The sequence below is a fragment of the Capra hircus genome, chromosome 17, assembly GCF_001704415.2.
Source record: "Capra hircus breed San Clemente chromosome 17, ASM170441v1, whole genome shotgun sequence".
Lineage (NCBI taxonomy): Eukaryota > Metazoa > Chordata > Mammalia > Artiodactyla > Bovidae > Capra > Capra hircus.
In genome coordinates this window covers 3072380-3098703 of record NC_030824.1, presented here as the reverse complement: position 1 = coordinate 3098703, position 26324 = coordinate 3072380, and the positions used below count along the sequence as shown (strand labels likewise).

The 26324-nt window shown below is 43.0% G+C and overlaps 2 protein-coding genes across 6 annotated transcripts in view; one reads left to right on the top strand and one right to left on the bottom strand.

The window, feature by feature from the left end:
- Positions 1-14986, bottom strand: part of CHEK2 (checkpoint kinase 2) — a 37799-nt gene extending 22813 nt beyond the window's left edge. For all 3 annotated transcript variants that reach the window (XM_005691608.3, XM_018061046.1, XM_018061047.1), the window contains exons 1-7: positions 14816-14986; positions 13558-13742; positions 12156-12453; positions 7482-7606; positions 7216-7363; positions 4700-4790; positions 689-797 (exon numbers count right to left, since the gene is read on the bottom strand). In XM_005691608.3, the coding sequence (XP_005691665.2) occupies positions 689-797; positions 4700-4790; positions 7216-7363; positions 7482-7606; positions 12156-12447 (765 nt within the window). In that variant the 5' untranslated portion in view covers positions 12448-12453; positions 13558-13742; positions 14816-14986. The remainder of the gene's footprint in view (positions 1-688; positions 798-4699; positions 4791-7215; positions 7364-7481; positions 7607-12155; positions 12454-13557; positions 13743-14815) is intronic.
- Positions 15061-24060, top strand: HSCB (HscB mitochondrial iron-sulfur cluster cochaperone). 3 transcript variants are annotated; one of them, XM_005691708.3, is made up of 6 exons: positions 15062-15361; positions 16851-16947; positions 17456-17545; positions 18115-18259; positions 22474-22521; positions 23916-24060. In XM_005691708.3, the coding sequence occupies exons 1-6, from the start codon at positions 15126-15128 to the stop codon at positions 24005-24007; spliced, it is 708 nt and encodes a 235-aa protein (XP_005691765.3). In that variant the 5' UTR covers positions 15062-15125; the 3' UTR covers positions 24008-24060. The 3 variants fall into 3 exon arrangements, with proteins under 3 accessions (XP_017916537.1, XP_005691765.3, XP_017916538.1); XM_018061049.1 differs by lacking the exon at positions 15062-15361 and having other exon boundaries at positions 17456-17550; positions 23916-24055; XM_018061048.1 differs by lacking the exons at positions 22474-22521; positions 23916-24060 and having other exon boundaries at positions 15061-15361; positions 17456-17550; positions 18115-18197.

Genomic DNA, 26324 nt, shown 5'->3' with positions numbered 1-26324 from the left:
ATTTTATATTACTTTGTAGGGTCATATGTTGAAAAACCAATACATTTGGCCACTCCACCAATGCAGTAAGTATGTATTATAGGAAATGTAAAAAGTGAATGGTTACCATATAAACAGACCATATAATTTAATTAAGATCTTTTAAAAATCTATAAACATGGAAGTATTCATTGCCACATTATCGGGAAGAACAAAGAATTAGAAATTATCTAAATGACCTAAATGATCAAGCAGAGAAATGGATAAAGTGATAAAGTTGATGAAACAGAGACTCAGTCATCCAAAAGGATATAGTAGGGAAAGTTTACGCATTAATGCTTATGTGAAAAAGCAGAATACAAAACTGTATACAATACGATCTCAGCCATCTAGAAACATGAATTCACAGGAACAAAGACTAGAAGGAAAGGGAAAACTGAAAACAGCTGTGGGGTTCCAGCGGCGGGGATACAGCGGGATTTTTTTTTTCCCCTAATTTCCTTTCATTTATTGTAAAAACAGTCTTGTAACAACTTGGAAGGAAAAAAAAAAAAGTTCCTGCTATGTGTATTATTATGTACAACCAAATATTTTTGGAAACAAATTATCTGTGTTTAGGTTAGTTCAGTATACCCAAAATTTTCCAAAGTTCTTCTGAGCGGTAAATTCTTTATGATGGGGCCAAGCAGCCACCAACACAGGTACTTACTGCCTCTCTCTCAGAGCCGATAGCAAACTTCCTCTTGCTAATGATCTTTATGGCCACTTTCATACATGTCTTCCTCTCGAAAGCTAGCTTCACCTCACCACAGGCACCGCTAATAGGGAAAAATGTAAAAAGTGATTGACTGTCACCGTGTTTTAAATCCTGAGACCCACCACTCTTGAACTGGCCTGAGCTATTTCAAGTTAAAGACAGTCCATTGTCTCTGTTTTCAGAAACCCCACCAGGGCAAGATGTTAAGGGCATAAAGGAACAGGGACCATCCAGCAACACTAAGTCAGCTCCAAATTCCACTTTTTGAGCCGAGCCATATAGACCTAAATCTTACTGTGCTCAGAAAGACACTAAAAATAAATCAGAGAGAAATGACTTCTCCCAGAGGCCAGAGAAAGATCAAATATACAACCAAGTCCTAGTTTAAAATGAATGCCTGCAACAAGGAATATTAAACAGCATCTGCAAATAAATTACTTCCACTCATCCATTTCTCTTTCTTATTCTCTGTCTTCAAAGGAAATGCATAAGCAGTTGATGCCATGAATTGCACTGTAAATAAAATTACTAAGAAACCAATAGTATACCAGGAAACTGCTTGCAGCAAGCTCCTGAAGATTCGCAATTAACTGGGATACTGATGCTAAAAGGCAGGACTGCTACCCAGGATGGCACTCAGTACAGTTATTCAAGTATCAAGCCCTCATTACCTACCTGAAGTAGATCTTTATAACCATTGTGGGTTTGGGGATGGGGTGAGGGGGTTGCCGAGATATCTTTTTTTATGTATTGTGTATATACATAAAATTTGCCATTGTAATCATTTTAAAGTGTACAATTCAGTGGCATTAAGTACATCCAATGTTGTACAACCATCATCTCTATCAAGTTCCAGAACTTTCTCAGCAGCACAAATGGAAACCCCATACCCACTCAGTGTTCCCTCTCCATTTTTCCTGCCCCTAGCCCCTGGCAACTTCTATTTCTCTGTGTAAAGATTTGCCTGCTCAGAATATCTCCCACCAGTAGATTCATACAGTATGTGGTCTTTTTTCCGGCTTCTTTTACTTAGAATGTTTTGAAAGTTCATCCATGCAATATCAGTCTGCTCATCAGCATGTTCATCCGTGCATGTATTAGTATTTCATTCCTTTTTATAGCTAAATAGTAGCCTGTTCTATGGATACATCACCCTTTGTTTATCCATTCTCTTGTTGATGGACACTTAGGTCGTTTCCATCTTTTCGCTATTGTGAACAGAGCTGCAATGGAACATTCATGCATGAGTTTTTGTTGAACATCTGTTTCCAATCTTGGGGGTATATACCTACAAGGGGAACTGCTGGGTCATATGGTAATTCTATGTTTAACTTTTTGAGACAACATCAAACTATTTCCCACAGTGGCTGTACCATTGTACATTCCCAACAGCAGTGCATAAGGGTTCTAATTTCTCTGCATCCTCACAAATGCTTGTCATTTTCTGTTTCTTTACTATGGTCATCCTAGTGGGTTGGAAGTAGCATCTCACTGTGCTTTTGATTTACACTTGCCTAATGACGCTATCTTCTCAAGTGATTTTTGATCACTTCTATATATTCTTTTGGAGAAATGTCTATTTATATATCTTGCCCATTTTAAATTGGCTTCTCTTTTTGTTGTTGAATTGTAAGAGTTCTTTACCTAATCTGGATATTAGGTCCTTATCAGATATATCACTTGCAAATATTTTCTCGTTTCATATGGGTTTCACTCTCCTGACAGTGTCTTCTGACATGCAAAAGTTTTAAAATTTGACAAAGTCTGGTTTTTCTATTTTTCCTCTTGCTGCTTGCATTTTTGGTGCCATTTGAGAAACCACTGCCAACTCGATGATCATAAAGAGTTGTCTCCATGTTTTCCTTTTACAGTCGTATAGGTAAACCTCTTACATTTAGTTTTTGTTTCATTTTGAGTTAACTTTCGTATATGGTATGAGATAAAGTTCCATGTAACTGTGATTTTTAAAAATCTACTCAAAACACTTTTTAATTCCCTTTCTGCTATGATAACAGTCACCTTTTGCCTGAGAAGTCTTTGTTGAGTCTAGCAGAGCACCTATAGTAGTACAACACCCACTCCGGGGACTATGGGGTGGATGTACACACAAAATTGAGCCAATTAGGGATTTCTTTGGAATCAAATGCTGATGTTGGGAGAGAAACAATTCTCTATGCTGTAGTTTCTAGAAGAAAGAAAATATGAATATGAGACTTTTGGAAGGCATTTTTCCTGACACCCAGAGAAAGTAATTCTATGGGAGAACAACATAGAATAGGGGAATCAAGAGATGGAGAAAAAGCCCTGGTAACACTTCAGGAACCCTCAGACTGAGCCACATAAAGCCAAATAGATAATTAAAACTCAAGAGTGAAATAAAGCCCTAAAGGCCTCCTGGTCCAGTCATACCAGAAGTCAACTGTGCCCCTGTATTCCCCAGTTATAAGAGCCAGTAAATTTCTTTTGTTACCTGGCTCATTTCTGTCCCTTGCTAAAAGCTAGAGAATTTGTGTTGAATCCTCCCTTAGGAAAAAACAAGAGTCCCAGACATTTCTTTAGGGTTGACACAAATTTGGCTGCAAGCTTCCAAGCAGCCAATGCCAAATATGGAAACACAATGAGCTACTGAATTTAATGTTCATAAACTAAAATATCTCTCGCAGATGATCATAAAGAGTATACTGTGCTTAATTCTCTCTGGCAGGAACGTGAGTGATTATCACCTTCTCCTATTTTCTACTTTCATGTTTCTGAAAATATCAATAAATAGAAAGTCTGTTGGGGACAGGGGAGGACTGGGAGGGTGAAGGACATTGGATGCCATGGTAAAGGTGTCCTGAACACCTTCCCTAAGGAAGTGGTTCTTGATGGGCAACCCCCAAAGGGCCCTAAGATCCATTCAGAATGCCCACAAAGTCAGTACTAGCTAGGGAATGACATGAAGACATTATTTGCCTTTTTCTCTCTCATTTTCTCACCAGTATACAGTTTTCCAGAGGCTACATGGTATGCAGTATCACAAAAAAGAAAAACAAGTGAAAAAGCAAATATCAGGCTCCAGCCACTATCTAGTAAGCCAGGTATGAAACAGATCTGTAAAAATGTGAAGCTTTCCCTCTCTTCTCACTAATCTTTTCTAAAATAATTATTTTTCATTAAAAAAATGTTATTTATCTTAACATAAGTGACTATTTTTTAATGAATTAACAAATATTAGTAACATGTCTCCATTTTAATTTCTGGACTGCCCTGGTGGCTCAGTGGTAAAGAATCCGCCTGCCAATGCAGGAGACATGCCTGGGTTGGGAAGATCCCCTGGAGAAGGAAATCGCAACCCACTCCAGTATTCTTCCCTGGGAAATCTCACGGACAGAGGAACCTGGTGGGCTACGGTCTGTGGGGTTGCAAAGAGTCGGACATGACTAAACGACAGCAACAATTTTAATTCCTAACACAGTAAATTTCAAGACCTAAGTCACACAAACAAAAGCTCTTTGATGTCTTCAGTAATTTTTAGGAGTGTAAGGGGTTCTGATACCAAAAGGTTTTTGAGAACTTTGCCCTATTGAATGGTCAGCTTCATTTCTCTTTCCAAGATGTCACAATTCTAAAGAAGGCAGAAATGCAATAAATGTTTCTTTATGGAAGGTAATGAAAATGGTCTAAAATTGATGTAGTAAAGGCTTCACAGTTCTGTGAATATACGAAAAACCATTGAATTGTACACTTTTAAATGGGTGAATTATATGATATAAAAATTATCTCAATAAAATTGCTTTTAAAAAGAAAAACTGTTCAACTGAAAATGATCAAATAAATCAGTAACATACCTATCACAAATAGGTACCCTAAAATATTTTCTATACATAACAAATGCTATAAAATCAGGAACAAAAAGCTAACCAGTGACAAATGTCTAGAACGAAATTAAGTGCAAATTCCATAAGAAAACAAAAAAGTTACCTTCCAAGAGTTTTTGACATGATGTATTCGTCTCTTAATTCCTTAGGATACACTGACTGATCATCTACAGTCAGATCAAAAAATACAAAAACTAAGGGGGAAAAATGGCAGAGACAGGTCTCATTAATCCATTTGACAGAGAGAAGATAAATGGTCCTATAACTTAGTAAACATATGGAATATAAGACAATCATGCTTAGTTCCATTTAACATCTAACCCCAAAGAAATCATTAGCTAGGCTAACAGATACCATGAAACCCTTGAAAAGTGACGGCAGCAAGTTTCATTCCCACTATGGAAACACACAGTATCATTCTCACTACACGGCAAGAAACTCATATGTAAATACTGTGCTTATTCACTGACCTCAGAAGAGTTATCAGCTGGGCCCAGAACCAAATGCCAAATAGTTTAAATCTAGAAAATATATTCAAGGCAAGTAAATATCCAGATAAAAATAAAGCCAGAGGTCACCATCACTAATATTATCATCTCTCAGTCATTTCTACCTTTACCTAGCTGGTATTTTGTAGCGCAAACCATCCTGAACTTACTTGTAAAAGTAAATAACACTTTCCCCCAAAACCTCCTTTATTTATTTACTATTTGGCCTATATCTGAGAAAGAATACCAAAAAAACTGCTCATTTCATAATTTAACCATCCACTGGTCCAAACCTGCAGTCAGTTATTAAACACTTCAATTCTACAAAATGGTACATTTGCAACAGCCTATAATATCAGGAAAGACTGAAATTTGTGAAGACCCTTGAGTTTCTCAGATTTCAACTGACAGGTCTTAACCACTCTGGAGTAACCTAGAGAACCAGTGTCAGGCAGAAATCTGAACCAGTTCAGTACGTTTCAATCCAGGCTGGTCCCAGGAGGCAGACACCTGCCTAATGAATGAGACCTGCTGGCCACCGAGGATACAACCATTCCTCTCTGTGGATATTTATGAACCTAGATGTTATAATGACACCTGAGATCAGTGGATCTGAGGGGCTCTGAGATGTATTTTTCCCATGTCTACTTGGGAGGTCTACTTCAAAGGCTGCAAACTCAGTTGCCTACAGAAGCCAGAAGGTCATGGAAATAGGTAAGGCTGAGGTGAGTGTAAGATGTAGAGCAGTGAGTGGGGACTTGAACAGAAAAACACATCACCCTTCTAAAGGAGACAGCCTCTACTTAGCACCTGCAGATCCTCAAATTAAGGGACGATAGGCTCAAGTGTGGCCAGATATCCCATCTTTTCAAAGACAGCTGGATTTTCACATTAAAGCACACACATCAACCAAAGCCTCATAAAACATCAATAGGCCAAATGCAGTCTGCAGAGTATCAGTTTGATCATTTCAATCGTGGCCAGCTTCAGACTACAAGACACCTAGTTTCAAATTTTAAAAGGTGCCCTTTAGGTAGAACAATTATGAAAGGATGGCACACCACTTGTCAAGTAGAGGACAGGCCACATTTCAGTGCCCACTTGCCCTCTCGACTGGGCGCTTTCAAAACAGCAAAAACCTGTGCAGCTGCCCTGACTGTAATTATCAGAGAGGAAACAAAAGTAGAAAGAACAGAGAAAACTAAGGCAATCATAAAATGTACACCAGGCCGGCAAGAATAGCCATAATCCCAAGATGTTGGTCTGAAGACTGGCTGTAGGAGAACCACCTGGGAAGGATTCTTAACACGCCTGGAACTAGTGGACCAGGCTCTGTGGGACAGTGCCTCTGGGAATCTGTATTTTTAAGGTGTCACCCACACAAACAGATACTATTTCACATCACTCAACCCTCAAGTTTTGGGAAGATCTGTGAGGTTTTTTCAAATTAAAGAAACAAGAGTATTGCTCTTGTCCAAGGTTTTACAATCACTGTGAGCTATGTTTAATTCTGTAGGTTGTTTTTTTTCATCCCCACTGAATGACAACTGTTCATTTCAGATGTGACAGTCATGAAGTTTTAGAAACAGCTGCGTATAAAATGCTACCCGATGGTGATGATGAACATCTCCACTTTCAGAGGATAACCATGTTATATTTAAGGTGGAAGGTCTAAACTGAGACTCTTACAGGGAAACCCATAGCCTAATGCCGGGCTATACATAATAGCTCAATAAATATATACAGAAATTAATGTCTAAAAGGAACAAAGAAAAGGAAGAATGAGGGAGAGAAAAGGGTGGGGAGGGAAATGAGCTAATGGCCTAAAATAATTTATTGATATCTAAGGTTGACATGATAAAATGGATCAATTAATGAATGATAAATTAAGCAATATGATTATTTAAAGCACATGGCTTTAAACGAAATTAATCAAACCAATCCAACCTTAGAAAATCTGTCTTGAAAGAACTTTTCATAATTAAAAAAAATGCAGCTAAGATTGAGATGAATCTTGAATGCTAATCTACTTACTTTATTTACCTAAACCATACTCTGCAAAGGACACAGTGTCATTTTTCCTTTTATACGGGAGGAGAAAGTGCCAGTAACCAGAAGATAATAATATTACCTTTATTACTCCATACTGAAAGTGCAATTTCAGAATTGTTACTCAAAGGAAGGCGTCTTCCTTTCCCTACAAGCTCTCTATTTACAAAGGTTCCATTCCCACTGTGATCTTCTATGTATGCGATGTAAGAGTTTTTAGGACCCATTTCCTAAAATAGAGAACATTTTATTTCAAAGTTTTAATAGTGGGGTGTTAGAGTCGGGAGACAGCTGAGCGTGATGTCTAGATGACCAGTTTTCCCAAATGTATGTGTATTTGACACCTACTCTGAAGATCCGAAAGTGTTTCTTGCTGTATGTCCGGTATTTATCGGTGCTTTTCAGCAGGGGTTCATCGAAGCAGTATTCACAGTTTCTATCCCTCCCAAACCAGTAGCTGTCATTAATACAATCTGCAACACAAAAGCACACATCAGAGGGCTGTTGAATTTCATGTCTCAAACACCTTTTAAAACTGCTTGTAAACATTGAAACACACGTTACCATGAGTAAAATAAGATAGCTAGTGGGAAAGTGCTGCTTAGCGCAGGGAGCTCAACAGGCGCTCTGGGACAATCTAGAAGGGTGGGATGGGGCAGTGGGTATGAGGGAGGTTCAAGAAGGAGGGAATACCTATGGCTGATTCATATACTTATGAATATACTTCAGCCATATACTTATGGTTGATTCACGTTGTTGTATGGTAGAAACCAATACAACATTGTAAAGCAATTATCCTCCAGTTAAAAAAAGACTGCTCAGAAAATCGTGACACAACATGAATGAACTTTGAAAACATTATGCTAAGTGAAAGAAGCCAGACACAGAAGGACAATTACGATTTCACTTATGTGAAATATCTAGAATAGGTACTCAAAAGACACAGAAAATAGGTTACAAATTAACAGAACTCAATGGGGAATAGACAATCTCTTCAATGAATGGTGCTAGGAAAACTGAATAATCACATGGAGAAGAATGAAACTGGACCCCTATCTTACACCACTCACAAAAAATTAACTTGAAATAGATTAAGGACTTAAATAGAAATGAAAGTGTAACGCTACAAGAAAACAAATGGTCATTATGTGATGTGATGAAGGTGTTAGCTAAGGCCATGGTGAGGATCATTCTGCAATATATATCGCGTATCAAATTGTACATCTTAAATTTATTCAATGTTACATATGTTAGTTACATATGCTTCAGTAAAGCTAGGAACGGGAAAGGAGAAATTACCAAAGGAAAAAATTTTGGAACTAGATAATGGTGATGGTTGCAGGACACTGTGGAAGTACTGATGCCAATGAGCTGTATTTGTTACTGTTGTTTAATTGCTAAGTCAAGTCCGACCCTCAGGCTCCTATGTCCATGGGATTTCCCAGGCAAGCATACTGGAGTGGGTTGCCATTTCCTTCTCCAGGGGTTATTTCCAACCCAGAGATTAAACCCCTGTCTCCTGAATTAGCAAGCATCAGATTCTTTACCACTGAGACACCAAGGAAGCCCAATGAACTGCATATTTAATGGTTAAAATGGCAAATTTTTATGTTATATATATTTTATCACAATGAAAAGAAGAAAACATTAAAAAAAAAAAATTTCTAGAGGTTGAGAATCTGCTTGCCAATGCAGGGGTCAAGGGTTCAATCCCTGGTCTGGGAGCTTCTCAAATGCTGTAGATCAACTAAGCACTGAGTGTCACAACTACTGAACCAGTGTTCTAAAGCCCGTGAGCCACAGTTACTGAGCCCCTGAGTTGCAACTACTGAAGCCTGTGTGCCTACAGCCTCTGTTCTGCAACAAGGGAAGCCACCGCAATGAGAAGTCCACGCACCCCAACCAAGAATAAGCCCCTCTAGTCACAACCAGAGAAAGCCTACATGCAGCAATGAAGACCCAGCACAACCAAAAATAAATGAATTAAAAGAAAGAAAAAGAAATACTAAAGTATATAGTTTTTAAAGTGTAAAATTTGTATCCTGAAAACTACAAAACATTGTTGAAAGAAAAGAGACCTAAATAAATGAAGGATATCTCATGTTCATAGACTGGAAGACTTAATACAGTTACAATGGGAACAGTATCCAAACTGATCTACAGATATAACCCCCTTCTTTGCAGGAAGTGACAAACATATCCTAAAATTCCTATGAAAAAGTAAAGAACCACAGTAGTCAAAACAATCTTGAAAGAGAACAAATCAGAACTCACTCTGGATTTCAAAACTTACTACAAAGCTACAGTAATTGAGACTTTGTGGTGCTGGCATAAGGATGTCCACATAGCTCAGTGGACTGGAAGTCCAGAATTAAACCCTGACATTTATGCTCAAACTGATAAGGACAGAGTAAAGGGATAAAGTAGGTGATTAAATAGTCATGCTAGAGGATTATAAGTAGAAAAAATATGGGAGACCCCTATAAGTTAATGATTACTCAAGAAAGCAAGCTTGCTTAGCAACAAAACCAAGCAAGCTTGCTTAGCAACAAAACCATGTAACAAAACCACAAGACATGCCCCTAAACAATAAAACAATGGTGGTGTGAGCCCCACATCCTGGCCAGTGAGCTCAGTAAGTTAATGATCCCTGGGACATGCTCTCTGCTCACATAAAAACAATTTGTGGACCTAGCTTGACCATGAAGGGACAAGAAAACTCCCCTGCTAAACCTGCAGGAGGAGCTGATGATGGAAGCATGATATCTGCTCAAGAAAAACAAACACGGTCTTCTCCCTTCGCCCACCTTTTTTTTTTTTAACACAAAGCTACAGACTAGTAAGTTCTCAGTGCAGCATCTCTCACCCACCCCACTGGTGAAACTCAGAAGTGCCCTATTCTAATAAGTCACTTTATCTATCACTTTGCCTCTCACTGAATTCCTTCTGTGCTGAGACATAAACTATGGCACCAGGAGCTCTTTGGAGCCGCCCTCCCGCTCAATAGGCCACCAAATGGCTTCAAAACGATCTCTGATGAAGGTATCAAGAACATTCAAAAGTCTCTTCAAAGAAACAGCTCTTGACAACTGGGCATTGCCATGACAAAGGATGAACTTGGACAATCCCTCATACCAAGTACAAAAATCACTCAGGGATCAGTGTAAGAGCGAAAACTGTAAAGTATTTAGAAGATAGGGTTTGAATCAGTAACAATAAAGTTGCTTCTCTTTATTCAGCAATTACTTTATTGTTATTCAGTTGTTAAGTCATGTCCAACTCTGTGTGACCCCATGGACTGTAGCACGCCAGGATCCTCTGTCCTCCAGTATCTCCTGGAGTTTGCGCAAATTCATGTCCACTGAGTCGGTGATGCTACCTAACCATCTGATCCTCTGTCACCCCCTTCTCCTATTGCCTTCAATCTTTCCCAGCATCAGGGTCTTTTCCAATGAGCTGGCTCTTGGCATCATATGGTCAAAGTATTGGAGCTTCAGCTTCATCAGTGCTTCCAATGAGTATTCAGAATTGATTTTCTTTTAAGATTGACAGTTTGCTTTCCTTGTAGTCCAAGGGACTCTCAAATCTTATATATCAAGTTCTCCCTTTTAAAGGAGATACATCCAGACACAGATGTAAGTAAAGAACAGTCTTTTGGACTCTGTGGGAGAAGGCGAGGGTGGGATGATTTGAGAGAATAGCACTGAAACATGTATATTATCATATGTGAAACAGATCACCAGTCCAGGTTCGATGCATGAGACAGGGTGCTCAGGGCTGATGCACTGGGATAACCCTGAGGGATGGGATGGGGAGGGAGGAGGGAGGGGGGTTCAGGATGGGGAACACATGTACACCCATGGCTGATTCGTGTCAATGTATGGCAAAAACCACTACAATATTGTAAAGTAATTAGCCTCCAATTAAAATAAATAAATTAATTTTTTTTAATTTTAAGAGGAGATACATCCGACTTCACTCTTAACACTTCTGTGTCCCATTCACCATACATCAGCCTTAAGTGTACCTTAAAAATATGGCTTAAATGAGTAAAAAATAGCTTCAAATGTTTACTTCTAAATTTAAAGTTATACATATGAATAGTTATATTATTTCTCCACTTTTTACTGTTTTTTCAAGTCACCAAGTTGTCCATGATATAAAAGGAAAGGTGACTGACAAGGTACATTAGTCATTCATTTCCTTATATTATTATTCTTTATTCTATTAACATCAAGTTCATTTTTTTTTTTAAATGAAGTGTATTGTGTGTATTTCAGTCGTTCAGTTGTGTCTGACTTTGCAACCTATTGGACTGTAACCCTCCAGGCTCCTCTGTCCATGGGATTTTTCAGGCAAGAATACTGGAGTGGGTCGCCTCTTCTTTCTCCAGGGGATCTTTCCGCCCCAGGGATAGAACACACATTTCCTGTGTCTCCCCATTGGCAGGCTGATTCTTTACCAGCTGAGCCATCTTTTTAATGAAGAGGTCATTTTAATTCAAGACAGAGGAAAAATACTACATAAAACATACTGAAAGCAAAGTCTCACTGTTGGAATCAGCCGTCAGAGTGGATGAGTACATTTAAACAGCAAGGTTGGCTATTTTGAGATAAAAACAAATAACAGGCAGTCAACAAATAACCTTCCCCATCCTGAGACTGTAACACGGATGCTCTAAAACTGCTGCACCAGAGCAGGAGTGAAGTGATGACATTTCTGTGATTAGACAACAAATGTTTGCAAGTTTGCATGAATCAGCATTTTTCTAGGGAAAAGATCCACAACCCTCCTCAGATGGACAACACATGGCAGAGGCCAAATCAAATTCTGGAGAAAGAATAAATGAAGGGGATCCACAGCAAGAGCCAGTACACTACCCAAAACTGCTTTCTCGGTTCTGTCTTTCACCACCTCCAAACTCCAAAATCATTCCAGGAGTGTCTTGGGTTATCTGTTGCAACAACTTTCTCTAACTGTTTTTCTGAGCAAAATATTGCACTGCACAACAAAAGATCTTACCAAGATTGGAGAATCCATCCTGAAGGGCCCATAATCGAGCCCAAGGGGCAGGGACAGGCTCCTCCGGTTCTTGGTCCTCCGGGATAGAATAGAGTTCCTGCGTGGACACTGTGTCTAAGGAGCTCAGCGTGCCAGAGCTGGAGTGAGAGGACTGGCTGGATGTGCCCTGGGACTGTGAAGAAGAGCTGTGTAGCTGCGAGGAGGGACCTTGGGACTGCGAGAAGCCGCCTTGGAACTGCGGGGAGGCGCTGCCGCGGGGCTGCTGACACTCCACATTCGTCTCCCGAGACATCACCACCTCAAAAATAAGTGTCCCACAACCAGATGAGTTTCAAGGAACAAGACTTAAAGGTCAACGATGAAGGATGGGCACATTACAACAGCCAAACAACACAGAAAAGAAGATCCAGGACAAGCATGCTCTGCAAAAATTAAAATTCCAACAGTCTACAGCTATTACTCTTCTGAGCTCAGTTTTTCTTCAGATCATTTTCACCTTATAAGTTTTTTGTGTGACAGCCACATACCACAGGGGAAAGAAACAAAGAAATAATTTGAAGGCTATAAAGAAGTGAAAAAAACAAGATACTGAATTGGGGAGGGGGAGACAATCATAACAGCTTACACTCATCCAATTGTTAAAAATTAGAAATGGCGGTCCCTGGTGGTCCAGTGGCTAAGACTCTGTGCTCCCAATGCAGAGGGCTTGGGTTCAATCCCTGATCAGGGAATTAGATCCCTCATGCCACAATTAAAAATATTCCACAGGCTGTCACTAAGACCCAGCGAAGCCAAATAAATAAATAAATATTTTTTAAGAAAAAAGAAATGGAACCTAAAATGTATTCATTAATACAATCAACACCACTTAAACTTCATATGTATTTTCGGAAAGCAAAGAAGGGGAAAGGTCGGGTAGTTTGGCATAGATGATGCGCAAAGAAAAATTCTACAGAAATTGGCTGCATCACCCCAGCAGTGATATTTACATAAAATGTCACTGATGCCCCTTACCCAAACCAGCTCCTGGAGGATAGGACCCAAGTTCATTCTAGATTCCTAGACTCCAAACTAAGAGCTGGGCCACTTAATGAGCAAAAGACTAAGACAGCTCTAAACAATCCCACCTAGCCCTTTGTGATGCTAATTAGCCATGTGGCTTATCTTTTCAGCATCCCAAATGACCTCCCAGCACAACAGAAGGAACTATTCAGACACACAGAGGTTCCCACCCTTGTTGTAGATTTCACAGGTAAACCCCAATAACAGAACCTACAGTAAAGTCAAAGTAACTTTCAAACCCTAACTTTAAATCCCTAATCTGATTTTTTTTTAAGTGCTTTCTCTCCAGAATTCCACACTCAGGCTATTCCTCAGGGAAAATATAGTAAACATGACTGACATAGATTATTGCATTTACACAGGCCTTCCAGACACAAACGTCCTTCCAGATGCAAAAGTCCGATGAGGTTTCCTGAAAGTGCACCAGGGAGGTGCTGCCAGAGCTTCGACTTCAGGACCTGATGCTCTGATACCACCTCAGCCGAGGTGTGACCTCCTGTGTCTTTGGAGCAAAACTTCTCCGCCCTGAAAAGTGGCAAAAGACAGTGTGTCAAGAGGTAGCTGCTATCATCACACCTGATAAGAAGGGTCCACCACACCAGGACTACATGGGCCTCCCCCAGGTACAGTGAAGAGCTTATAAGCAAACACATTTGGAGTCAGCTAAGTCAGTTCTTCGCATGACCTTTAGGTAGATCACAACCACCCTGGACCCAAAAAGTAGACGGAGCTAGAAAATCAAATGAGATGCTGCAGCAACGTTCTTTCAACCTCACCCCCTCAGTAAAGCTTTATAATCGGACTTTCAGGCCCAAAGAATCTGAAAGCAGGGAAAGGCCTTACAAGCGCAACACAATTTATTTTTCCTCAAATAGAGAAACTGAGTCCCAAAGAAAACTGGTGGCCCCCCTCCCCTCCCTTTGCCACCCAATCCCCCACACTTCCTTAGGGACACTCTCGAAGCATCGTCTTACACAAGTCAGTGTGCTGCTGCCAGTTCCAGCAGAGCCTATTGAGAATGGGTTCTCAATAAGCATTTTTCAGATTGAACCAAACTAGGATAATAATTGGGCTTCCCTGGTGGCTCAGACGGTAAAGCGTCTGCCGGCAATGCGGGAGACCCAGGTTCGATTCCTGGGTCGGGAAGATCCCCTGGAGAAAGATATGGCAATCCACTCCAGCACTCTTGCCTGGAAAATCCCATGGACGGAGGAGCCTGATAGGCTACAGTTCATGGGGTCGCAAAGAGTCGGACACAACTGAGCGACTTCACTTTCACTTTCATGATAATAATTACTAACACCTTTAAAACTTTCTGCAGAGCAGCTTGGCTCTGATTCTGAGGAGCACAACTTTGTTCTTTCTTATCCCGTACTTCTGGGCCAGTTTCTGCTTGTAAGGAACAAGGGAAGTGAAATTCACCTCGAGGTTTGTCTACAAAGGAGGAAGAGACTCGCCCACGCATTCCTCTCCCTCGCGCCTTCCCGAGCTCATACACAGGACAAGATGAAGGCTCGGGAGATTCAGCTCGCAATAAGACCCTGAGGACAGGATTCGAACCCCTAAATACCCAAAAGAAGCTCCCCACTATGACTCACCGCGTGAGCCCCTCTGGAAGAGTACAACCCAGAGCAGCCGCAGCCAGCGGAGTGGCGCTAAACCTGCAGATACAAACTCCACCTTCCACCAATCAAAACACCCCTCCGCTCCCGCTGGACCAATGAGAAGCAGCGGATGTGGCCGCCCGCAGCTTCAATGCTTTCTGGGAGTTGTAGTTTAAGCTGCAGAGTGGGACTCAGAACCCAGGTTTCCCCCGGGTCGTCCCGCCCCGCGACCAGTTCCCCAGCCAATCACTAGCACGAGTCTGGTCAGTCTCAGGTGACCTCGGCGAGGCAGGCCGCCGGCCCGATGTGGGCCGGAAGGACCGGGACCTTGCTCCGGCTGTCGGGGTGGTGGCCGACAGGGGTGCTCGGGAGAAGACTGCTAAACTGCAATGCTGCGTCCCTGGCAGGAAGCAGCTCCCCACGATGTTGGAACTGTGGCGGCGCAGGGGGCCCACCGCGGGGGGACCGGTTCTTCTGCCCTCAGTGCCGCGCGCTGCAGCCACCTGACCCGACTCGAGATTACTTCAGCCTCATGGACTGGTATGGAGGCCGTTTCCTGAAACGCGTCTGGACGTGCGAGAGTGGAGGGCGGGTCAGGCTAGGGGAGGAGGAAGGCTGGACCAGTCACACTGGTTGGCGGAGCCCTGGGGGACCGGGCTGGGGGTGGAGCCTGGTCTAGAAGGATGCGTGGGATGTGGCTGGGGAGGAAATTAAGGGGCTGGCCTGAGCGAGGACGCTTTAAGGGGGTGAAGACGAGAGTGAGTCTTGGAGTAGATAGGCTGGGACGTGGTTAGGGGAAACTGAAGTTTGAAGGCAGCCATGGAGGGGCGGGTTCTGAGAGAAGGCCAAGTTGAGAGGCGGGGCTTTGAGGGGAAGGTACTTGCGCGGCCCTAGGGCTTCCCTTGGGCTTCCCTGGGGCTTCCCTGGTGGCTCAGAGGGTAAAGCGTCTGCCTGCAATGCAGGAGACCTGGGTTCGATCCCTGGGTCAGGAAGATCCCCTGGAGAAGGCAATGGCACCCCACCCCACTCCAGCACTCTTGCCTGGAAAATCCCATGGACAGAGGAGCCTGGTGGGCTGCAGTCCTTGGGGTCGCTAAGAGTCGGACACGACTGAGCGACTTCACTTTCACTTTTCACTTTCATGCATTGGAGAAAGCAATGGCAGCCCACTCCAGTGTTCTTGCCTGGAGAATCCCAAGGAAGGGGGAACCTGGTGGGCTGCCGTCCTATGGGGTCGCACAGAGTCGGACACGAATGTAGAGACTTAGCAGCAGCAGCAGCAGAACAACTTTCACTTTCACTTTGGAGCATAGAAGCTTGACGTTCAGAATGTTTAAAGTTGGCTTGAGATTTTTAAGAAAGAAGTACAGAAGTGGTATCCAAAATACGAGAGTAAGAGCATGGAAAAACTTAAGGCTGTGGGTAGAATCTAAGGGAAAAGTGAGAACTGGAGGGTCTGAGAAATAAGTGTTTTTCCTGTTTACCGCGGAAGGTCGAGGAGTTTGGAGAGGTGACAAATTTGGGCGAAGCTAAAGAGATAGTGCAGGCTCTGGGAATAAAAAGCGAAGGGGATTCATTTAAAATAAAGTAAGAGGCAGAAATGAAGGGACCTGGGCCTTAGAAAAATAGAGTGTGATTCTGGAATGCCCCTTAACTCTGAGCTCTGGCCCCACCAGTCACTGAGCGCGTATGAAGGGTCGCAGTAACACTACCCTGTACGTTGTTCAAGCATGCCAATCTTGTTCTAACTTCAAGGTCTCTGCGTGTTCCCTGTGCCTGAATGTGTCTTTCCTCTGATCTCTGATTACTCTTCATCATCATTTAGGTCTCAGCTCGAATGTCATCTCTTTGTCCACTACATCTACCATTCTCTGACCCTATTCTGTTTTCCTTTACAGTACCTACCACTTTCTGGAATAGCTCTTGTCTACATGTTTGTTGTGTCCCCGCTAAAAAGCGGAACCAGGCCCATGGTATACAGATCTATAAATATCTGATGCATGAGTTTCATCTCCTGATTTCCTTCCAGCAACCGCTCCTTCAGAGTTGACACTGTGAAGCTCCAGCATAGATACCAGCAACTACAGCGCCTTGTCCACCCAGATTTCTTCAGCCAGAGGTCTCAGGTAAGCCTATTGGCCATCCCTAATCATTCCCTGGATGAGGAAGCTCCCCTCTAGGAGGTCATGGCAACCCACTCCAGTATTCTTCCCTGGAAAATCCCAGGGACAGAGGAGCCTGGTGAGCAACAGTCCATAGGGGCGTAAAGAGTTGGACGTGACTGAAGCGACTTAGCACAACAGACATAGCACAATCATACCCAAACACATATGCACCCTGGGTGCAGTGGCCTGTGTTTATGAGATTACCGATTACCAGGGACAAAACGGGACAACCAGCTTTGCCCTGGGGCAGCCTGATTACAACCAACCAGGCCCCGGATCAGTCCCACACTCAGAGCTTTTACCTTACTTCCTAGCAGAATTAAAACCCATCATCTGAAAATTAAAACAGCTTATCCCACACCAGTTCTCCTTCCTTATGTGCCTGCCCATCAGTGTTTTATGAAACAGTTTGTGAATGTAAGATGGCTGATTTGCATGGCAATATGACTATCTTCATTTCCCCTTACAGAATGAAAAGGACTTCTCAGAGAAGCATTCGACCCTTGTCAATGAGGCCTATAAGACCCTTCTGGCCCCCCTGAGCAGGGGACTATACCTTGTAAGGTGATTTTCCAACCCTTCTATCATGACTGCCTGATCCCATTGCTCTGGGGGACAGCTGTTCCCCTGTATTCAACAGAAGAGTGCTTAAGATCTTAGCTAGTCTAGGGACCCATAATTAACCTCAAAAATGCTTCATGCATGTAGTTTTCTGAGTATCTCTATAAACTTTACTTGCCCAGTTGCCTTTTTTTTTTTTAACCATTTGCTATAAATTTAAAGAATTAGGCAGTACTACTGGCTTTTAGGAAAGAGTAATTTTTGTTTTGTTTTGTTGCTAGTAGAGAAGTGAGCATCTTAGAGTTTTAGGATTTAATAGAATCTTTACAGATACATAGTTCAACCTCCCCAGTGGAAGAATGATTCCCCTAGGGTCACATAGTTCCAGTTAGGAGAGTTCCAATACTCCTGTCTCAGTCCCAGTTTCATCACTGGGACGCTTAAAGTTTTCTGTGTGAGTGACATTTTGTTCTAAAGGGTGAGAAGGATTTATGGTGAGTAGGATTTATGACTCTAGCTATAATTTCTTGAAATAAACTTAATTTTCCCTGCTCTATGCCCCAATAGCTAAAGCTCCGTGGAATAGAGATTCCTGAAGGGACAGACTATGAGATGGATAGTCAATTCCTCACAGAAATAATGGAAATCAATGAAAAACTTGCAGAAGCTCAAGATGAAGCTGCCATGAAAGAGATTGAATCTATTGTCAGAGGTAAAAGATGAAAATAGTACCAAATATATTATATTGCTATTTTGAGTACATGTAAGAAAATCCCACGGACGGAGTAGCCTGGTAGGCTGCAGTCCATGGGGTCACTAGGAATCAGACACGACTGAGCAACTTCACTTTCACTTTTCACTTTCATGCATTGGAGAAGGCAGTGGCAACCCACTCCAGTGTTTTTGCCTGGAGAATCCCAGGGACACGGGAGCCTGGTGGGTTGCAGTCCATGGGGTTGCTAAGAGTCAGACATGACTGAGTGACTTCACTTTCACGCATTGGAGAAGGCAATGGCAACCCACTCCAGTGTTCTTGCCTGGAGAATCCCAGGGACAGGGGAGCCTGGTGGGCTGCCGTCTCTGGGGTCGCACAGAGTTGGACACGACTGAAGCAACTTAGCAGTAGCAGCAGCAGAGTCTAAGTCACTCAGTCGTGTCCAACTCTTTGCGACCCGATGGACTGTATAGCCCACCAGGCTCCTCCATCCACGGGATTTTCCAGGCAAGAATACCAGGAAATACTAATACCATTTCCTCCTCCAGAGGAGCTTCCCTATTCAGGGATAGAACCCAGGTCTCCCACATTACAGGCATATATTTTACCATCTGAGCCACCAGGGAAGCCCAAAGGCAGATTCTTAACCACTGGACCACCAGGGAAATCCCTGTATATGTAGAAGTTAAGTGGGAAATGAATATAAAGAGGACACATTGGTCTTCATAGTGATTCAGGGAATTTTTTTTTTCTTGATCATACTGAAACCCATTTTGTTAGACCTGCAGAATCCCTAATTCTCTGGAAAGCCGGCTTAAACTAAGAATGTGATAGTGTTTTGTAGACCACAGTGCTCTTTCCCACCCATGACGTCATTTGGATGATATTCTTATCTCTGCCAAGAAAAACAGGCCTCAGAAGTCCATGGGAATACCCAAAGTCAGTCAGCAGATATAGCAGAGCAAAGAATGAAACCTTGCTCTTATGATCCCATATCGCTTTACTTTCACTTCATTCCATACAGTGTCAGTCAGGGTTCTCCAGAGAAACAGAATCAATAGTGTGTGTGTGTGTGTGTGTGTGTGTGTGTGTGTGTCAGGGTTCTCCAGAGAAACAGAATCGATAGTGCGTGTGTGTGTGTGTGTGTGTGTGTGTAGAGAGAAACTTATTTTAAGGAACGGCTCGTGATTATAGGAGCTAGCAAATGCAAACTATGTCAGATAGACCAGCAGGCTGGAAACTCAGGCAGAACTTCTATGCTAGTCATGAGGGAAAATTCCCTCTTCAGGAAAACTCAGTTTTTGCTTACTGTCTCCAACTGATTAGATGAGGCCCACCTGTGTTATTAAAGATAGTCTCCTTAAGGTCAGCTGACTGTAAATGTTAATCACGTCTACAAAAACCTCCACAGCAGCATCTAGGCTAGTGTTTGACCAGACAACTGGGCACTGCAGCCTAAACAAGTTGGCACATAAAATTAACCATGCCAAGTAGAAAAGGCTCCAGGTTCCTCACTCAAATTGTATGCATGTACAAACTTTCACAAATGTTTATGGTGTGCCTACTATGTATTAGGCACTGTGCAGGACACTGAGAACCCAGCAGTGAACAGAAGGACATGACCTGGGCCTTCAAGGAGATTTTATATTCCAATTCAGTGTGTCCCACATGGAAGCCATGAGTGTCCATCCTCCATCCCCCAAAACCAACCTATTCCTCTGGAGATACTCCCTTTCTAAGTGGATGACGCTCTGCAGTTGCTCAAGTCCAAAACACTGAGTAGGCATTCTTGACAACTTACTCCCCCTCCCCGCCATAGACAGTCGATCACCAAGTCTTGAAAAACTGACTTTCTTACTGTGTCTCAAATCCATCCACCCATTTTCACTGCCACCACCCTGTCCCAAGCTGCCATTCTCTCCCACCTGGACAACTGGAGTATCTCCAGACCAGTCAATCTCTACCTTCAATCTGACATATTCCTACACTATCACGTGTGTTCTCTTTCTGAAACCCAAATCTAATCATAGTACCCTTGGCCTTGCTTAAAAACTTGGAAGTGGCTCCCTTGGTTCCCCATCACTTTCAGGTTAAAGAGACCTGGATAACTGGGCCTCTGCTTCCTCCTGTTTGCTCCTTCCATTCCAGCCATGCAGGCTGCTTCCAGTTCTTCATCTGTACTTTCCACCTTCCTGCCCAGGGCATTTGTAGGTACTGTTGCTCCTGCCCAAAATCCCCTTCTCTTCCACCCCATCTACTAACTCTTCCTCCTTGAGATCTGGGGGCAGTCCCCACTTCCTCAGGAAGTCCTCAGAGGTCCTCTGTCTATGTCTTTTAGCCAAGAGTACCCCTCTTTTGTAAGACTAATAATAGTTATAACCTTATTGTTCTGTGTGAGATTATTGGCCCCACATCAGCCTCCCCCATTAGACCAGAAGTTCTGCAGAGGCAGAAATTGTGTCTGCTTTTTGCTTCGCTCACATCCTCAGCACACGTAACAGTACTTGGAGTGTAATGAGGACTCAATAAATATTTATCAAGTGAGTGAATAAATAACAAGTTAAAACCAGTAAAATAGAAGTTCTGGTGGGGGAGCAGTCCAGTGGGGGTATATCAGCACTAGAGCTGTGTGGTATTGGAGAAAGAGAATCTCGGCATTTGTAGTCAGAAGGCCCAGCTGCATAGCTTTGGCTGGCAGATCATGAAGCTCTGGGTGAGGTGGACTTGGGTTCAGTCCCAGCACTGCCACTGACTTTTCATGTGACCTTGAGCAAAGTGCCTTCACCCCCTCTGAGCCTCAGTTTCCTCATCTGTAAAATGGAGACAATATTAGTACCCATTGTTGCAAGGATTAAATAAGTAGTTAAAAACACCCTGATGCTGGGAAGGATTGAGGGCAGAAGAACGGGGCATCAGAGGATAAGATGGTTTGATGGCATCACCGACTCATTGAACATGAATTTGAGCAAACTCCAAGAGATAGTGAAGGACAGGGAAGCTTGGCATGCTGCAGTCCATAAGGTCGCAGAGTCAGACACAACTTAGCAACTGGACAACAAAGTGTGTAAAACACTTGATAAAGAGCCTGGCTCATGATAAGTGCTTAGTCAGTGGTGGGGGTTATTTTAGCTCTATAGTTAATGTCTGGCTTTAAGCAGGTCACTGACCTTCATTTAGAGTAATTCCTAAATTTCCTCCCTTACCTGCTAAGGCCCAGTTAAAGTGAACATTCAAGGGCATGAGCTAGATGGTTTGCGGGTCAGGACTTCAGAGCCTCCAGACTCCTAATCCAGTGTTCTTTTTTGTCGACACCATGTTGCTACCAGAAAAGTGAGTTTCTAGCCACTGAACTAGGAGTCAGGTGACTTGGGGTCTGTTCTGAGCTCTTCAACTCTCCAGATCTGTAACCACAATACATTTTCTCAATACCTGTCATTGCCTATGATGGGGATATAATATATTTAAAAGTGCTTTGAAAGCAAGTACCCGCATAAATGATTAATACTGTCTGTATCTGGGAAATGCACTTATAAAATTCCTCATTTCCTAATGAGGAAACAATGCAAGCGTGAGAGAGCTGCTCCTTTACTTCATCTGGCGTCTTCTCTCTTCAGGTACGTTCTAAGTGCTAAGTCACTTCAGTGTCCAACTGTCTGCGACCCCATGAACCATTGCCCACAAGGCTCCTCTGTCCATGGGATTCTCCAGGCAAGAATACTGGCATGGGTTACCATTTCCCCTCTCCAGGGGATCTTCCCGACCCAGGAATTGAACCCGTGTCTCTTACATCTCCTACATTGGCGGGAGAGTTACCACTAGCGCTACCTGGGAAGGAGAGGCTGTATGATTTGCTAGTGGTTGCCTGATTCTATAACACCTTGCCCCAGCTTGTTGATTTTTCTCCTAGCTGAAACCTGGAAAACTCAGAGTGCTTGGTGGAGATAAGATATTTCCTTGTCCTTTTGTCTTTTTTCATTCTTCTATAGCCATTTTATGAACTTTGGTGATTGCCCCTCAGACCTTGCATGGGTAGGAAAACAGTGTGATTAGGGTCAGCCAGAGCTGCACGAAACAGGAGCTGCCACTGTGAACATGTAGAGACAGAGGTCTTGAGGCCTCACCCTTGAATCCAAGCTCCCTGCTGTGCTGTATTCACAAGATGACAGAGGGTTGTCTTCTAGAAAAATTAATATCTTGGTTTTCTTTTTCAGCTAAACAGAAAGAACTGACTGACGATGTGAGCAGAGCTTTTGAAAGAGGTACTCCCTTCATTTCATGACTTTCTTAAATATGGAAAGAAATTCTAAGCACTGAGGTATAACCATTTGTTCAATAAGTAGCTATTATATGCCCATCCTATGACAGGTATGTGGGGAGCAATAGAATAGAGATGAGCCTACATTTCTGCCTTCAAGGATTCACAGTCTTGCTAGAGAATCGAGGTGTGTACCAAGCCAGTAAATGTCCACTGAAGATTAGATGAGAGAAAATGCTCCCATTCCCCTTTGGCAAGTAGGAGAAGATAAGGTGAGGGATGTGGGCTGAAGCCAACCCAGACTGACCTGAGGGCAAGGCTGCACAGTCAACATTTGGCAAAGCCCCGTCTTCTGCAGAGCCCAGAAGGAGAAGCCCATGGCCCATCTGTGCTAAATTGTAAATATGGAGTCCTCACTGCTCCTGGCTCTCAGGCTGAAAAGACTAGATCTGTTTCTAGCTATTTTTAAGCAAGAACAGCCCATTCCCTCCATCCCTGTCTTGTGCCACCCTTTAAAGAAGACAATAATAGCCCTTTGGCCTAGGGATCATTCCACTGCAGGAAGGAGAAAGCATCTCATACTAACCCAGATAAAAGGAGGTTATTCTAAGGAATTAGGGCCACCTCTCAGAATCCAAAGTCCCAGAGATGAGTCCATCCAGTATGATGAGAGCTGTTGTAGAGCAGGACCTGGAAAGTAGAAGCAGTCTGGAACCAAGACTGCGGTCCTGAATGTGGCGGCCTGGCGGTCCACTCCATCCTTCTCTCCCTGCACCAGGTGCTTCCACATTCCTTATCAGGCTTCGACCACCATATATGACGAGGGGAGGACTCTTGAAACACAACTTAGGAACTTCCCTGGTGGCCCAGTGGCAAAGAATCTGCCTGCCAATGCAGGGGACACAGGTTCGATCCCTGGTCCAGGAAGATCCCACAGGCCACGGAGCATCCATGCACCACAGCTACTGAGCCTAAGCCCTAGAGCCCCTGCTCCGCAACAGGAGGAGCCACAGCAATGAGACGGCCGAGCAACACAGCTAGAGAGTAGCCCCCACTCGCCACAACTAAAGTAAGGCCCATGCAGCAACAAAGACCAGCACAGCCAAAATTTAATTTAAAAAAAAGCCAACTTAGTTATACTGGGTATCATCCTGAAAAAGAATCAGTTTCTCATTTAAAGTCTGAGTCCTGTGAACAAGGATGCTTTTGCTCCCTTGGGTTGTAAGTCCTCTGTCCCCGAGAGCAATCCAGGTGTTAAAACATCTCCCTCTCTCAGATCTACTGAGTAAACCTTCCAGAGCCCAGCCCTCAGCTTTGATCCAGCTGCCTTGGGTGGTAGAGTGATTTTATTCGTGCTTGAAATGAAGCCTCTCACATTAATCTTTCTCTTTATTTCAGACAATTTTGAAAAAGCCAAGGAACTCTTAACAAAGATGAGATACTTTTCAAACGTTGAAGAAAAGATTAAGTTAAAGAAGATTCCCCTCTAATGGTTGCTAGTTTTAAAGTTTTAAAAAATAAAGTTCTTACTGATTTCTGGCCTCTGCTGACTGAGAACAGAGGTGCTTCAACCACTTTGACCATCTTAACTAACCTGTGGCTCAGGCACTAGCGGGCGGCAGAGTTTGTCATGTCAGCGGAAGCACAGCCTAGCCAGGGTTTGAGCGGTTGGCTCTTCATGGGGTACTTGATATAGCATGTCCCCCAGCTAGGCTGGTGAATGAAGAGATGTAAACAGGGCGAACTTGAGGCCCTTGAGAGGACAGGACTTTTTCCTGAAAAGAAATATTTTCGATTTTGTGGGCCGCCTCCTCTGTTGCAACTACTCGACTCTGCCCTTCTGGCATGTGCGTACTAAGCTGCTTCAGTCGTGTCCGACTCTTTGCGACCCTATGGGCTGTAGCCCGCCAGGCTCCTCTGTCCATGGGGATTCTCCAGGCAAGAATAGTGAAGTGGGTTGCCATGCCCTCCTCCAGGGGATCTTCCCGACCCAGGAATTGAACCCACGTCTCTTACATCTCCTGTATTGGCAGGCGGGTTCTTTACCACCAGCGCCACCTGGGAAGCCCTTATAGCATATTATTTACTAAGCAGGCAGTGGGTTAGATTGGAAAGGGGTTTACTACCCTCTGCTCTAGAACCACATCTTCCTTCCAAAGGCATGACCTTCACAAATAGTCTTGTTAGTATGTCTTTCAGGGAATTCCATTTTGGAACCATGCAAACTGCCTAAGGGTCTCTTTGGTCCACACTTAAATAAATGTATTTTATCTACATGAAATATAGATAATTTTACCAAGAATTAGTCTGGTATGAAACACCAAGCACATTTTCAGTTCCACCTTGGTGGAGCAGAGCGTTTTTAGTCTATTCCTGGACAGTTGCTCTCCTGTCACCCGGAGCAGCTTCTTTCCCCTTTTCGATCTTTGGAAATTCAGTTTAAAGTTCTTGATTCATTTCCAGAAGAAAAAAAAAATGTTTTAAGTCTCTGGATCAAGGAAGATTAAAATAGAAAATTCTGAGAAACAGCATTCAAACTCTTAGAACTGCTTGTTTATAAATGAAAAAAATTCAGGGTTCTGAACTAAGGTTTAAATATTACTCCTAGAGCTTAAAACTGCAGCTCCTAGGCCTTTCCTGGTGTCCAGTGGCTAAGACTCTGCGCTCCCAAGGCAGGAGTCACGGGATCAAGCCCCGGTCAGGGAACTGATCCCGTATGCAGCAACTAAAGATCCTGCAGGGTACTATTTGGCACAGCCAAATAAATAAATTTAAAAAAAAATTTTTTTAAGAAAAACTGGCATTCTTTTGCATCTTCCCTCATCACTGTCTTAAGAATTTATATCTTGTGAATCCAGTTATACTCAGTTAACGTTTCAGGATTTATGGATCTTTCTTAAGGCAAATGAACCACAGCAGCTGTCTGGCTTAATGGTATTTAGGAATATCAGTACAATCTCCAAGCCCCCATAATTTACAAGAAGAATGAGTTACTTGTCTGAACATGCACAGGAAGTCCTTTAAGTAAATAATTACAAAGCAAGCAAAGTCCTGATTAGATTGGGTGCTTCTGCTAAGAAGGAAATGAAAGGAATATTCGAAATATGCCTGTAGACAATTTTCCGTCCTTCCTCAGAACAAAGATCAAGACTGAAACTATCCAACCACAAAAAGAAATCAGATCAACGAATTTGCTTTTCGAATGACATTTTTGGCAGCGCTTCAAAGAAACTTCCCCTTACCTATTGCCATTGGCTAGAAAGGCCTCCCAGCAAACCATTTCTGATCAGGGGAATAGATAGAAAAGAATATTTCTGGGATTTCCTTGGTGGTCCAGGGGCCAAGACTCTGTGCCTCCAATGCAGGCGGCCCTAGCTCGGTTTCCAGTTAGGAAACCATCCCACATGCCGAAACCACAAGTTTGCATAGCACAACCAAATATTCTGCATGCTGCAACTAAGACCTGGGTGCAGCCAGGCAAGCAATTTTTTAAAAAAGAAAAGACTATTTCTGAGACATGGTTTCCCCTCTCTTCCAAATTCTTTCCCTTTTAGTCTAAACTCCAAGTATAGCCAAACTTCTCAATCCAGAAGCCCGTTCAAGTGTTCCCTGACAAAGCCCTCTAGAGGGATCCTTCTAGACCTCTGAAAGCTTAGCAGTCCTACTTGGGTTAACGTTTCTGACCGAGGGAAGGAAATTAAGCACCTACCTCCCCAGCCCCACATGGCTCCTAATATAATGATAGAACAAGTCAAGGGGTTGAGTAATTTGTGACCGTTTGCCCTGGTGTCAGATGAACCTGGTGTT

Bases quoted from the DNA above. Each gene is read 5' to 3' on its own strand.
- HSCB (XM_005691708.3), top strand. From the start codon at position 15,126: ATGTGGGCCGGAAGGACCGGGACCTTGCTCCGGCTGTCGGGGTGGTGG. The intron at 15,362-16,850 runs GTATGGAGGCCG...ATTTCCTTCCAG, and splicing joins TACTTCAGCCTCATGGACTG to CAACCGCTCCTTCAGAGTTG. The intron at 18,260-22,473 runs GTAAAAGATGAA...TTTCTTTTTCAG, and splicing joins GATTGAATCTATTGTCAGAG to CTAAACAGAAAGAACTGACT.